Below are 18,251 nucleotides of genomic sequence, written 5' to 3'. Positions count from 1 at the left end.
TCAAAGACACTCAAAGGTAACATCTCTGAGGCTTCCTCTCATGGTTCAGAGCCAAGTTGATTATAATACTTCAGATTCAGAAATCACTAGAATAGTCTCCCCTTATCTGTGCAGCGTATGTTCCAAAACCCCCAGTGGATATCTGGAACTGTGGAGAGCATGGAACCCAGTGTACACTATGTTTTGTCCTACACTTACACACTTACGAGTGTAAGTAGAAGTAGGTTTACAGTTGTCAATATGCAAAACAGTTTATTCTGGTATTATTATTTATCAATTATTGTATGATTTATTTGCATTACAACTGTAAATCTACTTTTTCCCGCCATTGTATTATAAAGTTTAATTTATAAATTAGGCACAGTAAGAGATTAACAATAATGAATAATACAATAGAACAATTTTTTAAAGTATACTGTAATAAAAGTTAGATGAATAGCTTTAGGGCCACTGTCACATAAAATAAGGGTTACTTCAACACAAGCACTACGATACCACGTGACAGTAGATGTGCTAAGCCAGAGGGAAGCTGAATGACAGCAGGTGGGGAGAGCGCGTGCAGTGTGGAGACGCTGGACAAAGGGATGAGTCACCTCCGGCGCAGCAGGGGATGGAAGGCTCCAGATTTCATCCTGCCACTCGGAATGTCGTGCAATTTAAAACTTTCATTTATTTCTGGAATTTTTCATGTTCTAGTTTTGGACTGTGAATGACCACAGGTAACTTAAACCACGGAAAGTGAAATCACAGATACAGGGTAACTATTGCACAAATAAAGACCGACTACAAAGGACGAGGTCAGCCCTGCTTGCCCTAAGTGAGGCCTCTCTCAGTCGGACTTCCCAGCCCCTGACGGCCCGTGTCTGCGCTGGGGAGAACGCAAAGTTGAGGAGGTCTTTGGGGAGTCCTGTGATGCTAAATCGTGCTTTTATCCACACGCTGGGCATTGGATTGGAGTTTGTGCCTAGCACAACTGAAGGGAGAGAAGGAGGTTGAAAGTATTTGAACATTAGCTTTTCTCCCGGTCTGGATGGTGGGTTACTCAGAACACGACAGTTCTAGGGGGTGGTTTTGCCACACAGCTACCAAGGAGTCCTAGGGGAGCTGGCCACCTCGCTCACCACATCTTCCTGTGGAAGGAACATGGGGGGGCTAGACAAAATGAGTTAAGAGATTTGGCATATTGTTGGACTGTTACTATCTTGACTTTCAATTTGGTGAATATTAGGTAACCTCTCTGCTTTTTCACTTCTGCCCATTAGAAAAGTGGGGCACCCTTTTGTTGGTGTTTGCCATTTCCTCGCAGTCTCACTTCTCACAGAATGAGGGGTCTACTTTTACCAAACATGTAGCCTTTGGGATTATCTGGAGTCTAGAGCTCACAGTACAGAGCTTTGTGATATATGGTGCCTATGAGAAGTTTCCTTTTGTATACAGAAGCTACAGTGCTGGCCTGAAGCACAGAGCCATTGTTGGCATACTCGGTGCTTATCCTGGGCTTCTCAGACAGAACATTCTGGATGCGAAGAACCTGCCAAGAAAAGATAATTTGTTAGTACCCTGTATGAGCAAACAGCCATCAGTGATATTTCCCTTCCCAAATACTCTAGGACTGATATACTTCAGAAATCAACTAGCTAAAATCTGTGTATCTTCAATCATGTTTTTCTTCTTCTGGTGAAAGTATTCATGTCCTAATGACATCTATGCAGTCCAGTGGACTAGTTATCTGACATTAGACATGTTCTCAACGGAGGCACAGGGAGAAATGGAAAAGGGCCATGTAGTGAGTAAGCCAACCCCACCTGGGGACCAGTAGGATGATGGTCATCCCAGCCGGAGCCCCTCACATCCCAGGAGTGACTAGGAAGCGTAAAGAGTGCGTGCTTTGGAATTCAGCCTGACTCATCCCTACCTCAGACCGTTATGGATCCCCAGGATTAACATACTTTAAGTTGCTAATAAGTTAATATATAAGTGCTCAAGTTTTCAAAGAGTTTGGGTGAAGTTCATTCACACAAGACAGGACAGGAATTAAACCAATTCGAAATTCACAAGTCATGAGTCTATATCGACATCTCTTATTAGAATAGTTTAGTTGAGTTTGGGTTTTTTTAATGTCTTAAGGAAAATCCTACAACTGCATCTCAGGTTTGTTACAGGAAAATGCTCAAGCTTGGAAATGATGTAGAACACATTGGCTTCAACCAAAAAGAAAGGGTGTCAGTGACCGTGAAGAAAGAAGTCTTACCTAAAATACACAAATGATTAAACTTGAAAACACAGACATGAAAAAGATCCTAAACAATTTTCAAATTACCATATAGGTTGTATTTTAATTTTCTTAAAGCAGACATTTTTGTTGGGTGTTTGTAGAACAGTTATCAGTTTTGGGGGGGGTGCACATCCGAGGCAAGGATAGCTTGCTAGTTTAGGGTAACGATTCTTCAGGCTTTAGGTTCAGGCTGGACTTTTGTTTCTTTTTACATGTCTTGCTTTCTTTGTTAAAGAAGATGTGACAAGTATATTAATAAGAGAAACAATTTTAAAAACCTAAAGAAAAGCAATATATGAGGGGGGACCCCAAAAGACCGAAATATCTTCTGGAGGGCTAGGTGAGTATTCTAGGAAACCCATCTGTATCAGTGTACCAGCTGGCATTGTTGTGAGAGGCTGTGTTCAGCTTCAGTGAAGGTTTTTGAAGACTCTTTTAACACATTTGCCCATTTCATGATGGGGATTTACAGGAGTACCTGCCCACACTGTGCTGAATGTTCAGCAGTTTTTGACCCAAAACGGCATGACCCCCATGCACCATCCTCCCTATTCACCCAATCTCTCCCCAAGGTACTTTTTTTTTGTTTCCCTGGAAGAAAAGAGTCCTTAAAAGTAAATGTTTTGTCAATGTGGAAGAGGTGAAACAAAAAAACGGAAGAAGCACTAAAAGGCATCCAAATCAACAAGTTCAAAAACTGTTTCAAGCAGTGGAAAAAAACATCTCGATAGGTGTATTGCATCAAATGGAGAGCAGTTTGAAGGTGACTGAAGGTTAAACATGTAAGAATAAATACACAATATTTAATAAATAAACTCAGTGTTTTGGGGTCCCCCCTTGTATTAGAAGCAGCAATAATTGTGTGTTCTAATTCACCCATGGGTCAGTTACACGGCTAGGGTCTGAATATCAGTTTCCCGACTGCCCAAACCTGGATTCAAACATTGTATCTCTCTTCAAAACTTACCGCCTACTCTGATCTCTCTATTTTATCACAGGCCCTGTTCGTCCCCTGTCCACACTACTCCTGTTTATTGTATTTTCTCCCCATAGAACTTACCACCTTCAAGCTTATTATATAATTTACTGTTTCTTATGTTTATTGTTTATTATCTGTGCCCCCTCCCTAAGAACAAGGATCTTTGTATATTTTGTCTTCTGATATATCCTAAGCATTGAAACAAAGTCTGGTATATATGCTCAACACGTTTTTATGACTAAATATCTCAGAGTGTATCTGCCAAGAATTTATATCTATATTTAAATTCACTTGAGATTTTTTTATTCTTAAACTTAATGCTATAGAAAATGCAATGCATTAAGCTACTGTTTTCAATGCCATGTAAAATTCAAAGGACTGTGCTATTGTTTAGAAGAGGTGTTAAATAACACAAATAACATCTTTAAAATGAGACATTCTTTAACACTATCACATATACTAGAACCTGGTGGCAAAAAATTAATTTTGTTTTGAGACTACAGCCATTTAAACCCTCTCCTTCGAGCTTCACGTTTGGTTGTGTGAAAGAAAGTGGTTCTCTGTATCAGTCTCCTCAGGGCCTGCTCTGAGCCTCCATGCTGATTGGAAATATGAGTAGCCACCCTGGTCAATATGAATAACCAAGCTCATATTTTCCTACTATTCCCAGTGGTATAGCCCTGGCTAGGATGGGGCACATTGTCTAGCATGGATGTTAAATTGGCATCCCGTATCCTGAAAGGGTTAATGGGCCATATCTCCTCGTCCTGGCAAAATCTCTCCCCATTCCATATGTTCATTTGCTCATTTCTGGAACATCATGTGTGACCCACTAAATTCTCCCAAGTCACCTCCACAAATTGTTCATCTTACAGCCTTGCCTGTGAGCTCAGAGAAGTATAGGAACTTACTTCTGACCCTGGAGGATCCTCAGGGTTATAGAGGATCAGCTTCATGGCATTAGGATGGCATCCTGCCAAAACATCTCCCGTGTCAGGATCCACGGTTAAGTTGTCCACCAGGGTGTCCAACTGTACTACCTTCCAACAAAGAGGAAGAGGTGAGGACGTGGTTCTGACTTTCCTCCTTACCCCTCCTCCCTCACACCAGCTCCTTCTGGCTCCTAAAGTTAGTATTAATAACAGGCTTTGTTACTGAATTTTAAAAGTGCAAGCACACCTTCATCATCATTTTTTTTTAATTGACATGTTTCCTTCATTCAAGGAACACATTCCTAGATCAAGCATGGGAGCTAATGTAAAAGGCCACGTTGCATAGACAAGCCAGGGTACTTTTACCTTCAGTCGAGTTAAATCCCAGTTAGCATGTATTTTCATTACATGAATATTCTTATCCGCTACATCAGCTACATAGATATACCTTTGAAATAAATCACATTTACATTTCAGTGGTATTAGTATTATTAAAGTATTATTAATATTATAGTACTATTAAAAGATGACACTAAATTTTATTTGGGATAACATGTATAAAAATTAACAATAGTTCAAGAAACCACTATAATGGCTTTCTAAATCATAGCAAAAAAAAAAAGATAATGGGATGGTATTTTTAATATTCTTGAGGTGCTTTAAATAAACTCTGAACAGATGCTATAACTATAAAGTGATGAAATTGGTGTTTCTAGATGACATATACGTTCAGTCTCATTATTCGGGACTCTTTAAGTTGAATGTCTTTAAATTGAATGGAAGTAAGTGGACCTCTTATAGGACAAAAAGAGGCGATACATCCAAAAACTAGTCCTTGGCAAGAACAACCAGATGGCCATGAAGCTCCGTCACAATCATTTCTAAAAGGAAGAACACTTAGTTGTTTTCCATAGCGATCCTCTCTATTCATGGTCTCAAATTTATGTGTTTATGGTACTTCTCTTTTTTTAAAAAAAAAAACCTTCCATTTTAAAACACTTTAAAGGAATTTTCCATAAAACTGTATGTTTCATAAAAAGTATTTTCGCATAGAAAACTGCTGCAGAGAATCAGTAAGTCTGAAATTTATACAATTGCAATGCCCAGTCTAAATTGGGCATCTCCTTCTAATAAGAACTTTTGGGTAGCTGAACTTAGTATACACAGTTAAAGGCCTTCCAGTCTCATTAAGAGGCACAGGTATGGTGGCTTCCCTTTCCTTTTTAGTGTGTTAGGTTAAGTGTGTTTCTAGAGTTCCATAAGAAAAACTGAAACAAGGACTTTATATCCTGGAGTCCACATTCCTCATTTCATTGCAGGGAGCCTAAGGTGCAAGAAGGCAAATGGTTTGCTGCACATCAAACAGGTAGTAAAAACCCTGGCTACTGCTGATTCTTCCACACATGTATTGTCTACTTAAGCTAAGGAAGTAACCCACCTCTTAGGGGGAGGAGTCCACTAAAATGTCAAGGCCAAAGGGTAGAAAAATCATAAAAGAGCTTACTTACTTTTTGTCTGGTGAGATTGTAATCCCATTGGCAGAAATAAATCCTCTGGCCACCACGTTGACCTTGCTCGGACTATAGAAAAGAACGTAAGTCCAGTGAAGTTCCATGATCACCTCTAACAGTGACAAGAAGTTGGTGAAATAGTGGTCTCTGGTGGCATAGAACTGTTCTGGTCCAAGAACCACAATGTCATTCACACTAAGTAGAGACAGAGAAAGAGAGAGAGAACCTATGGAGTATTGTTAAATAGTGACTGCTGCTGAAGGCACCAAATCTCTACAAAGACCATTATGTTCATCAGTTTGCAAAAGTATACATAAACTAATATGAATTTTAAAAATCCACAGAAAGTACATGATTTTTCATTGCCCTCATGGTTTTTTTTTTTTTAACTTTTTGTTGCTTTTTCACTCCTCGCTTCCGCAGACATCAGCAAAAACAAGTAAATATACAAATAAGCCTCAAACTCCCAATCTTGGATGGATAAATGTTTATAAGAATTATCTGTGGCGGTAGTGGTGCAGGTCACCAGTGGTGCTGGTTCTCCTCTTTCTGGAATTAGGCTCCTCCAATGCCCTTGATGTGAGGCATGGCCATCCCACTTGCTTTGGCAGATGAAACGAAGTGATGCGTGTGGCTTTCAGATGGAAGACTTGGAGAGCCAGTTGGTGACCCACCATGCTTCCCCCACTCTTCCCCAAGAACCAGCAACTTTCTGAGGATACACAGTGTGGTCCTCCTACAGCCCTACATGAGTATAGTATAAAACTGAGTCCCTGTGTCACCTACACGAGAGACACGGCATGAGTGAGAGAGCAAAATGAAACTGTGCTTCTGAACCCCTAAAGGTGTTAGGGTTTTCCTTTTCTGCTACTGCAGCATAACCCCAGTCATCATGATCTTTATATTTTCCCTGAGTAGGGGAAATTATAAGTGCTATTCTTTCCTAGTTATGTTCTTCAATACCACTACAATTTTTAAATGAAGTCTTACTCTTACAACATTAAAAAAAATAAAAGCATTTCGATTTTGGAAAAGTTAAAAAAAAACAGACTTGAAAATGTTTAAAAATAATTAAATTTTTTAAGAATAAATTGGGAAGAAAACTTGGAAGAATCGGGGAAATATTCTGAGGTTTTGATGTATAATGACTTTCCCAAGGTCATCGGGCTACTCATCTTTGGAGTCTCAGCATAAGTATTCCTTTCTTTAGCAAGTATTTCCTGACCCCATAGATTAAATTAAATTCCCTCATGATGTGTTGTCATAGCACCTTGTTCTACCCCTTAAAATGCTTGTTCAAGTGTGTGTGTCCAAAACCCAGGATATCACCAGACATGACTTACGGCTTATACGGGTACTGCAGTGTAACACCCCTCCAGGCAAACCTTGGACTAATGAGAGATAGGGTTGGTGGGTAAGCTCTTTTCCCTTTCTTACCCTGATCACGTTGTCCTTATGTGGCTTCCTTGAGCACGAGTCCATGCATTTAGCAATGGCTGACTTAGTAATGTATTTACTATAGACTGTCCCCTGTATGAATGTCTAGAAGTGCTGCCATAACAAAGTACCACAAGCTTGGTGGCAGAAAACAACAGAAATGTATTAAAGTTCTGGAGGCTAGAAGTCTGCGATCAGGCAGGCACTGACAGGGCCACGTCCCCCTGAAGATTCCGTGGGGGGATCCTCCCTTGTCTCTGCCTGCTTCTCGTAGCTCCAGGCGTGCCTGGGGCTGCAGATGCATCACTCCAACCTCACTCTCCAGCTTCACGTGACATTCTCCCTGTGTGTCTGTCTGTTTTCTTATGAGGACACCAGTCATGTTGGATTAAGGGCCAACCAATACAGTGAGACTTAATTATGAATAATATCTACCCATGATCCTATTTCCAAACCAGGTCATGTCCTGAAATATTGTGGTTAATGTTGCAACATATCTTCTTTAGGGAACACAGTTCAACCCATAACACCCCCTTTGCCCTGCCTCAGGCTGGTATCTCACTTTTGCGTCCTGGAATTATACTCCCTAATTAAATAGTCCCGTATGGAGTTTTCTTCCAGGCTGTGATTTCTGAGGAACTCTTCCTGTGAGGTCACACGTTATTGCCCTTGATCCTCACAGTGCCCGGTCAGGTGAGTTAGGCCACTACGAGAATCTGCATTTTCTGAGAAAATTGAAGCACAGGTTAAGTGACTTATCCAGTTTCTCAGTCACTCCATGGCCATCCTCAGAACCCAGCACAAGGGGTCATGAGAGAAGTTCAGGAACTTCAACTTCACCTAGTTCTCCTGCCCACTGCTGTTGTTGCTCCCAGATTCTGTGGGAGAAGTTCATACACAGTGTTGAGAAAGAGAACAAAGACGAGAAGGTGAACTTTCTTTTCTTTTCCCATTCTTCTATCTCATGGAAAGATTAACCTTTACTGTTATAGAGCCCGTCTTTCAGTGTTGGGTCCATTTTATAAAAGACGAAGTCTTCATTGTTTGTGATAGCCTTGAAACAGGCAACCAACCTATCCACTAAAAAATGTACTATTTTTTTTTCAACACAATAAGGAAGATGTTTTTCATTGTGATTGAGAGCCCAGCTTTGAATTCAGACAGATCTAGGTTTACACTCTGGTTCTGCCACTTACAAATTATGTAAAACGGGCAATTATTTCATCTAAAACTCTTGAGTCTCAGTTTACTCATGCCTATTACTAAAGGCTATTGTGAGAATTAAATTAAGTATTTTGGTACAGAGCCTGGCACATCATCAAAACTTGATAAATGTGAACTTTTCCTATGTGCCCACAGGCTTTTTTAAAAATTCTACTTTAAGCTCTCGTTGAACAAAGGAGGAGCCATCTGGAGGTTGGTTATAACACCCAGTGGGTACGGCTCTCAGAACACAGCCTACCAAGACAACTAGAAATGGGTAGAGGCGTTCAAAGAGAGCCCCACAGTCGGGGTACTGCATTGCTGTGGAGTACAGGATGGAATTAGGGTTGGGAATCTAACTGAGCACCTTTATAGGATTAACATGCTTTCAAGAAGCTGGAGAGTATAAAGACATTCAATACTAACACAACAATTTCCAGTGAGGTGCTGGGCAGTATCACCATGGGAACCTTTACAGAGCTTCAGAAAACAACGCTACAGAACAAAAGTTTAAGAAAGCCTGCTGAGCCCAAGAAAACAAAGCACACAGCAGAGGTGCAAAATAAATAGAGTACAAAATACCTTAATTCCATACCTTTTGAGAAGTTCGTGTTCTATAGTTTTCAGGTGTACCAGAGAACGCTGTTGTTCCTCAAACTTAAATACCTCCACAGTGGACTCCATGTGGGGATGGTTCACAACATAGAGATACACAGTATGGTCTAGAGTGGGAAAAAAACATCATTCCCCATAAATTTACTTCTACTGTAACTATTATTAGACTTGGTGTACAACTTGGTCATGTCCAAGGGTTTTTCTCATACATCAGACAAATGTCAGCATCCATATTTTATTGAAGAAATTGAGACTCAGAGGGGGAAATGACTTGTTGGCAATTTTACCATCACCAAGTGGCCAAGCCAAGCCCTGACATGTCTACATGGTCCCTTCATCCTCACCTGCATCTCCTTTCTAACAGGAAGAGACAGAACTACAGTGGAGCGTAAACACGGATGTGGTTTCTCTGGATGGCTCTTCAACAGGAGCAGGGGGGGCAAGCAAACAAAGCTTTGCTGAGAATGCTTTTCAGTGAGAATTCCCTACATTGCAACACACACTCAAAAACTGTCAGGGTTGTGTGACTGTCTTAAAACAAGCAACACTTGCCAGGTAGAGAACGAACTTTTGGTGCAAGCCAACTACCTAAGGTTGCTGACAATATTTAGTGAGGCCAATGGACACAGAATGTAAATGTGGATGCAATGGGAAAGAGACTAGCTGATTTGGGGTGTTAGTAACCTCAGGAATGTTCAACTATCAGTTTTCACACTGGTACGTGAACTGCTGTGGACAGGATTGAGGGCAGTATTCAACTTCTCCAAGGACAGTTTTCTGATTCCTCAGGAACTCGGGGTCAGCTGAGCTCTGGAGCTTGAGAAGGCCCGCTGCACCCTCCCCCTCAACCCCCACAGACTTGATCTGTGTTCACCTCTCCTATTCCCTCCTTTGATGGGGTTTCCAAGCACATAATGGAGAAAACTTGGGCCCTGAGTCGGCCCCTAAAACACACAGACACCGTGACCCAAATTAAGGAAAGGGGCTCCCTCACAGATGAATCTTTCTCTTGGTCTGACCCAGTTGTGTTCCAGGGCCAGGGGGTTGGATTTTAGCCCTCAGCCAGATGCTCTGCCAGACGCGGCACGAACAATACCTGTGCTGTCCTGGCCTTGCCCTTCTTTAGGCCTCCACTGGACCCCTCCTTTCATATAAGCACTGCCTGGAGAGAATGATGTTCTCTTCTGTCTCCTCATTTCATTCCAGTTTGTGTGTGATGTTTTGGCCTTATGAACCAAATGCACAATTAAGGGAGGTAACTAATAAAATAAGATGTCAATCATACGCTCCACTTCTGAAAGCCTGATTAAATGCCTGAGGGCTAATCTGTAAACTGTGAACTAGTCCCATCTGAAAAGATAAACAAACCAACTCCCACTCTCCCCCACCAAAACAAAAACAAATCAAAATACCTCCACCTCTAACACTATCCCATGCAATAAAATAGCTCCAACTCCATCTGATCACTCATTACACCTTCTCTGGGGAAGCATCCTATGTCTAGTTAGGTGTCAGCCCCAAAAGTGGTCACTTTTGTATTATTCAAGCAGAGCCTGGAGCCCAAATTTTACCCGAGTAAAGAATAGAGGATTAGAAGTTAGACCACCTGCACTCCAGTTCTGGAACTGCCACTCACTACTGACAGGAGTGAAGCCACACTTCACTGCATTTCTCTAACCTCCACGTCTCCATCTGTAAGACTGAGCATTGATGTCTGAGCTGCCTGTCTCATAGTGTGCATTCTTTTATTCATTTAATACGTGTTCACAGAGCAGCAGGTTCTACACTCTGGGGATCCAGCAATGGACAAGTCACATATGCTTTATGGTGATTATATTCCAAAGAAGAAAACGGGGAGGAAACGATTCGTAAATAAATGAAACTGACGTGGGAGATGACTTCTTCATAGAGTGGCAGCCACTTGAGAAGGGACAGTTCATCTTGGCTTCTAAGAAGGAGCTCACTATAGAGCAACAGTGGAAGAAGGAAAGAAGGTTGGCATCTTTCAACATTAATAAAAAACATTAGTTGCCATTTTGATGAGTGCTAAAAGAAGTGCATGCAGAAGAAATATAACCAGGTTTGTATCCTAAAACAACATGGTGGGAAGGCTTCCTTGAGAAGGTGACATTTAAGTCGAGGTCTGAATGATGAGGATAAGCCAGAAGCAATGGAAAAACATTCCTGGCAGAGGGAACTGCCAGTGTAAAGGCCCTGAGGCATGTGACATTGTACTGGACCAAAAGAAACCCAGTGTGGCTGATGTGGAGAGTCGGTGGGGAGAGGAATGTCCAGGGAGGCTGGAGAGAGGACCCAGATGCCAGAATGTGTCAGAGGAGCAACTGGGAACCCAAGTTATTTTGCAGATTTGCAGTTTATCTTCAGAGCAATGGGAAAAACATGGAGACTTTTAAGAAGAGAGTGACTTGATCGGATTTGCATAGAAAATAACTCTTGCTTATGAAAACAGATTCAGGTATAAGAGGGAAGGTGCAGTTATGGGAAAGACATGTTCGACACTTGGACTGCGATGGTGGCAGTGAGGATGGGGAGAGGCGGACAGCTTGGGTAGATATTGAAGAGGGAGACTGGACAGAGCCTTGTGACTCGTTGCCTGGATGGGTTGGGAAGAGGCCAAGTGTCAGGTCGGATCCAGGGTTTTATTTTGAGGAATAAATAAGTTACATATACAAGAAAATGCTTTGTAAACTAAGCAATAGAAAATTGTTGGGTACAATTACCTTTTAAAGACGGGCTTGCTAAGCAAATAAACAGATATACAGGGGTGCGCAAAAGTAAATTTACAGTTGTTTGTATGGAAAGACATGCAAGTTATGATTTATTATAATAGCTTTATTAACTCAAAAGAATGTCACAAAGGCACAGTAAATCTATTTTTGCCCTCCCCTGTATAAGATTTCAGGGTTATATTTAACCTACTTAATAAAATAGTACTCACGCATTTTAAGAGGTACCCATTTATTTAAAATTGAACAAGTCACTGTTGGTGCAGATGAAAGTTACTGGATAAGTGGGTAGAAATAATTATGAATCATTCCTTTTTATTCACTAAATCAGTCCAGCCAATTCATACGGAACAATGCATTGTAACTTCCGCACGTGTTTCGGATTAAAGCGCCGTTTCTTTAAACATCCTGCATTGCAGCGCTTCCATTTGGCCCCTCCCTACGTTACTATCAGTTAGGTTTCACTGTTGTTATTTTCTGCACGCTCTATGGACCCACAGGTATTTAAAGATTAAGTCAATCTGTACTTATGAATAATCAACAAGGAAAACTAATATTGGAAATTGTTTTAAAGCATATGCAATGTAGTAATACATATGTTTTGTTTTTGTAACAGCTTTTTTGACATATAAAACTCATACTTTTAAAATGTACAAGTTAGTGGTTTTTAATATATTCACAGAGTGGTACAACCATAGCCATTAATTAGTACCAGAAGGTTTTCATCCCCGAAAGAAGACACCCCATACCCACTAGCGGTCACTCCCTGTTCCCCACTACCCCCAGCCCCTGCCAATCACTAATCTAGTTTTTGTCTCTATGGATTTTCCTATTCTGGACACAATGTAAGTGGAACTGTACACTCTGTGGCCTTTTGTGATTTGTGAAAAGCAAACATTTTCTTTCATTCTTTGGGTTGTTTCTTCACTTTCTTTATCATGTATTTTGAAACAGAAAGCTTTTAATTTTGGTGAAATCTGATTTACCTATTTTTTCTTTTATGTTATGCTTTTAATGTCACACAATTGTTTTCACAGGTTCTTTAGTTTATAGGTTAGATTTCTGAGAATATGCAAACTGATTTTGATGGTCAAATGAGAAGAAAAGGGGGTAGGAGGAAGAGGGATTGATTGCTTCTAATCTCACTAATGCGATGCTTCAAAATGTGTTGATACACATTTATTATTTTACAAATGTACCTTTTCATGGTAATATAGCATCTTCTCTCCTTTCACATGAATCTTAAGTAGTTGGAGATGAGTGGTTTGTATTTCCCTCATTCCCCCTTATTCCTAAGCTTTCAGGCTTTACCTTTGTCGATGAAAGTACTGATCCCATGTGGATTGAATGATGCTTTGTCAAAACCATCACTGATGGCTAGTGCCTGGACCCTTGGGTTTTGCTCATTCAGATCCATCATGAAGATTTGTCCTGGCTCATCAGGTGCAAAGGATGGCATGCCTGGGTATTTCAGTCCCTTTAAAAAATAGAGAAGAAGTGTGAACAAATATACAGATCAAAACAATGTTTTCATATGGAAGTTAAAATCTCAAAGCGGTAAATTTCTATTTGATTTCTGTGACTTTTTCCCCTGTCAGCGGTTGCCATTATCTGATCTGAGGGATTACCAATGTCATCTAAACCATTGGGAAAGGAAAAATCCCAGAGTCAATGTTTAATATAGAAAGAAGGGGGTTAGCCGAAATAGACAATGCAAGACACTAGGCTGTGTTACTTTGTGCATGTCCCTCGGCCTGCCTTTGCCTCAGGTTCCTCATTTAGGAAATGAGGAAGTTACAGTGTGGGATGGCTACGAGTCTATCCAGTCCCGATATTCTGTAGTTAATCTTCCTCAACACAGAGAGTAGGAGTGTGTGGTTTCATTGTATTGTTCCATCCCTACATCCATTGTATTTCATAATAGAATTAGTCAAGAGTTAACATGGGGGAACCAGTCTCAGAGAGCTGACTGTTTCTGACCTAGTTTGTTCCTACAGATATGTCTGAAAATTTGAACATGAATCTTTTTCTCTAGATAATGCAAAAAAAAAATCATTCCAGTAACTTGGACAGTGGCTCTGTTTATTGGAAGAACCAGGTGTTTATCAACCAATGATGAGAGGCATCCTGAATGTGTTGGGCCTTTGGGGCATCCCTGGTCATTGCGTCAGGTCTTGGGGTTGGTTTATTCTGCACAAGTTACAAAACTCAGTCCACTTCTTCCTGGCATCCCTCCCCCATCACTCTGATATATATCAATATTATCAACCTTGTATCTTTTCTTGAACTCTCATTTTCACTTATACTCAACATAAACTCTCTCTTTCCTACTCTATCTTCTATCTCTGTCTGTCTCCCTTACCCCTCTCTTTCTTATAAATACACACACACACGGTCAGACACACTCTTACTTAAAATAATACTATTCTTGGCCCCTTCCACTGTCTCCCACCTCACATCTCGGTGAGTGAATCTACACCTGTAAATTTTTCTTAGAATAATCCTTCTATGTCTAAATCTTATTGGAAACCAGCTTCCCCGCAGGCAACACGGAAACGCATCAGAGAAGGTGGGATGCCCCTTTACATTCTCCTTAAGTCACCGCACCTGGGGAGAGAGCAGCATGCCCCTAGCTACAAACTGCTCCTTCCAGGCCACAAATATGCTATCATCAATCAGCAGCTAGTCTTCTAAGGAAGCCACACTCTTTGCTTACTGCCTCTTTATCAAATTCCTTACCAACTGCCTTTGCCCTGGTCCACCTCCAGGGCTAGTCTAAAATCAGGTCAGAAAAACCTACATACAAAGTTACCATCGTAATCTCCCATCCAACTACTAACCAGGCCCGACCCTGCTTAGCTTCCAAGATCAGACGAGATTGGGTGCGTTCAGGATGGTATGGCTGTACTCTAATTGCATTTCTCCAAGTGTCTATTCTAAATTTATTTCTTATTTTCCAGAGCCCACACCTTTTTCCTCTTTATTCCAATGGGCAACTTTACCTCCTATTTCTCTGGGGAAAAAAAATCACAAACAAATATGCCATCCAACATAAATTTTCTGATTCCCTGCTTTCTGTCTCTAATTCTTCAGTTTTATCAGCTCTCTTCCTTTCTCCCTCTTTTCTTAAGGAAAGAATATCCTTCTTCAGCTCTTCACCCCATCATCTGTTTGTTTGATTCCTTGTTCCTTAGGGCCTGTCTTTAGAAATTATATCCTCTCTCTTGCTTAACCACTTATTTTTCACCAATGCCCCCTTCTTTTGCCTGAAAAATTGCTCATTTCTTGTTTCTTGAAACAAATCACCCCCTAACTTTACTGCTCATTCAAACATGCACTTAGCTTGCCTTCCCTTTACTATCAAATGTTTCTTGGAAACATCACTTGATCTTGTTACCTGGTTTAATTTACTCCAACTCTAATTACCTAAAATCAGTATGCTATAGTTTATAGAAATGCCTCCATAAAGGCCCTATTAATGGCCTCCAAAATTTCTTATTTGATAACCCTTCAACTTTCTCTTACCTATATGTCCGCGGCACCTGACACCATGGTATACCCCTTTGTTTCCTGTCAAAAACGCAAAAAGAGAGAATTTCCCAATAGAAGTCCTGCTTCTCTTCTTCCTTCTGTCCTCATTCATCCCTCTGTCCTTCTAGCTCTATACTCTTTCCTTGCAGATCTTATTCATAAGATTTTTGGTATTTCTCCTACACCAATGTTTTTTAAATGTACACATGTACTGGGCATATCTCTCCAGAGTTCTAGCTGACATTCGCTCCCAACTTTTTCCTGAAGGCAGCTCATAATCAAATTGTCAAAACCAAAATTCACATTCTCTTTTTGAACCCTGCCTCCCATCCACATTACGCTCCTTTAGGGGCATCCCCAACATCAGCCTACCAAATTCAGTCTTTATGAGGCAGGATAGTAAGAAGCTAGGAAATTTCCTTGGCAGGTGGAATGGGGAAACTGAGGCAGACAGTTGCACACACTGGCTGAGCAATTTACATCCAGATACAGAAGGGCACCAGGGCAGAAAGCCTGGGTACCTAGCAACAGGCAAAACTGGCATATTCTCCCCCTGCAATATCACCCGCCATGGATTTTAGACCCCTGACCTTTGATATCCTTGATCATGGTGTTTAGGTCCCCTGGCCTTTCCTCCCTAGACAGAACATCTAGGCCTCAGTTGTGTTTCAGCTCCAAGCCCGGAAAAGCAACAGCACCGTGTGGGCAACTCCAGGACCAACTGCAATGACTAATGACATCCCTGTCCTGGCTCCCACCAATCAGTAGACACCATGACCCTGAAAGGACATACCTGGAAGAGCTGATGAATATTCTATTGAGATCTCCCCTAAAATCCCAGCCTTTAAAACCCTCCAAACAAAGGTCCCAGCAGGCGCTCTTTCTCCTGGGAGCACAACCACGCCTTTCTCTTCCCCCTCTTCTTCCCCCACTGGCATGCATCTCCTGAACTTAAGGGATCCCGCAAGATTTGCAACCAGGGCAGCAGCAGCATCTCATGGAAGACTAACCCCCTGAACCTGTCTCCAAGGCCCCCTTTGCTCCGACTTCTCAGTGAGCCAAAGCAGCCTCGTCGTGGCTCCTTTCTTTCCTGGAACATTTCTGAGAGCCAAAGCAGCCCCGCCTAGGCTCTCTCCTGTTGCTTCTTCTAGCTTAGGTCCTTTCTTGTTTCACTGCCTCCAGCTGTAATAAACATACTCTCAAAATCACCTGGACTTGTGTTATGAAATCGCTCCTGCACAAAACCAAGAACACACACACTGCAGGGTGGCCCGAGGCAGACCCGCTCTGGGCTTGGTGTACCTTCCCCCCACCACCGCCCCTTATAGTCAATTGGTCACCAAGTCCAGTGCATTAGATAATGGTAGCATTGAGGGAAAAAACATCAGGGACATCGAATCCTTCCCTTTCTACCTGTGGAAAAACTTACCTTTCACCTGAGGAAAATTAAGCCCAGAGAAGTCTATTGCCTAAATCACTCAGATCATTAATTGTAGCCTCTTTTGCCATACCATAAAGAAAGGTCTGACAGGCAAGAATATCTATCACCCAGGAAGGTAGCTCAAGGCAGAACACCAAGGCAAGTGCCATGATAGTTTGGGGGCATGTGAGGGCATTGTCAGCGAGGACTGACACTGGTTATTCTAGAAATGAAAACAATCCGATAGGAAAATCAGGGGGGAGCACTGCCAAAAGCTTGGCTAGGTTAAGTGTCACGATGAATGAAGCACCTCTGATAAGACGGCTTCCCACTCACTGGCTTTCTGTTTCAGGCAGTTGGGTAAGAATTTGTGGCAAGTGACTGTACGCAATGCTTTTGATATCATTCCCCACTGAAAATGCTGAAAATCACTTGGAGGGGAAGCAGGAGAGTAAGAAGCCAGGAAAGTTCCTGGGCAGGTGGAATGGGAAAACTGAGACAAGAAAATTACACAAGGCCACACAGTTTGAGCCACTTACATCCAGCTGCAAGAACTTATCTCCCCTAACCAAGGACACTCAAGAGCAAGTGGTTTATACCTCTCCTCCCTAACCAGAGAATACATAGCTTAAATCTCCCTGGCCTGGGAAATAGAGAACAGAGATCCCATTAATGTCTTGTGCCAGCTAAACCCAAGGACAGAATAAATCAGGAGAACAAATTAACAAAAACCCCATGAAAAGCCAGACAGACCCAAGATTAAAGTAAAACAGTATAACAGAACAAAGAATATTCCCAAACCTCCTTGTGCACTCATTTTCACACATCAACATATTAAAAATACACCTGGAATGATGATAAATATCCTGTTGAAACCCTCCCCTAAGATTCTCACCTGCAGAATAAAGATAAAAAGCTCTCAGGACAAAGACTCAGGGTGGGCTTGCCCTAGAGCACGCCCTTGCCTCTTCCCAGGCATGAACTTTTTACTTCCTCCTAAACTCTAAGGGTCCCCATGAGACTTGCAGCCAGGGGAGCAGAGAGCAGTGGCAGCTCAACCCGGTCTAACCCCCAGTCTTGTCTCCAAGGCCCCCTTTTTCTCTGACTTCACAGTGAGCTAACAGCAGCACCACCTTGGCTCCCTCCCTCCCTGCTTTTCTGGGGAGCCAAAGCCTAGGTTCTCTCCTGTTACTTCTTCTGCACTAAGTCCTTCCTTTGTTTCCCTATCCCCAGCCTTCATACATGTACTCTCACAATCCCCTGGACTCATGTTGTGAAATCTTTCCTACACGAAGCCAAGAACTCACATTTTCTCCAGGCCCGCCTGAGACAGACCCACTCCAGGCCCATCCCTGACCTGGTAGCAGAGGTACAAGCATCTTATTTCCCCCAAGAGACTACAGCTATGTGTGGACAGGCAGTGAAGTCCTCCTCTGGCCTCATTCACCAGCACGTGCATTCAGTAAGTATCCAAGCACCGTGTATGCCAGATAGAATGTTTGGCGCTGAGCATGGCCATGAACAGGCCAAAGTCCTGGCCTCAAGGAGCTTGAAATCCACAAAGACAGCACCACACAAGCTCATCAGATGTGGTATTGTAT

General features: G+C 41.9%; 1 protein-coding gene across 1 annotated transcript in view; it reads right to left on the bottom strand.

Annotated features, from left to right (window-relative positions):
* Positions 1 to 398: 398 nt before the first annotated feature.
* The window catches only part of PON3 (paraoxonase 3), a 25,786-nt gene continuing 7,933 nt past the window's right edge, over positions 399 to 18,251 (bottom strand). Inside the window, exons 4-9 of the mRNA XM_024577173.3 lie at positions 13,011 to 13,176; positions 8,933 to 9,059; positions 5,695 to 5,892; positions 4,553 to 4,634; positions 4,166 to 4,294; positions 399 to 1,531 (exon numbers count right to left, since the gene is read on the bottom strand). Coding sequence (XP_024432941.2) covers positions 1,373 to 1,531; positions 4,166 to 4,294; positions 4,553 to 4,634; positions 5,695 to 5,892; positions 8,933 to 9,059; positions 13,011 to 13,176 — 861 coding nt within the window. The 3' untranslated portion in view covers positions 399 to 1,372. The remainder of the gene's footprint in view (positions 1,532 to 4,165; positions 4,295 to 4,552; positions 4,635 to 5,694; positions 5,893 to 8,932; positions 9,060 to 13,010; positions 13,177 to 18,251) is intronic.

This window comes from Desmodus rotundus, chromosome 6 (assembly GCF_022682495.2).
Source record: "Desmodus rotundus isolate HL8 chromosome 6, HLdesRot8A.1, whole genome shotgun sequence".
Taxonomy (NCBI): Eukaryota; Metazoa; Chordata; class Mammalia; order Chiroptera; family Phyllostomidae; genus Desmodus; species Desmodus rotundus.
This window is presented reverse-complemented; position numbering and strand designations above follow the sequence as displayed.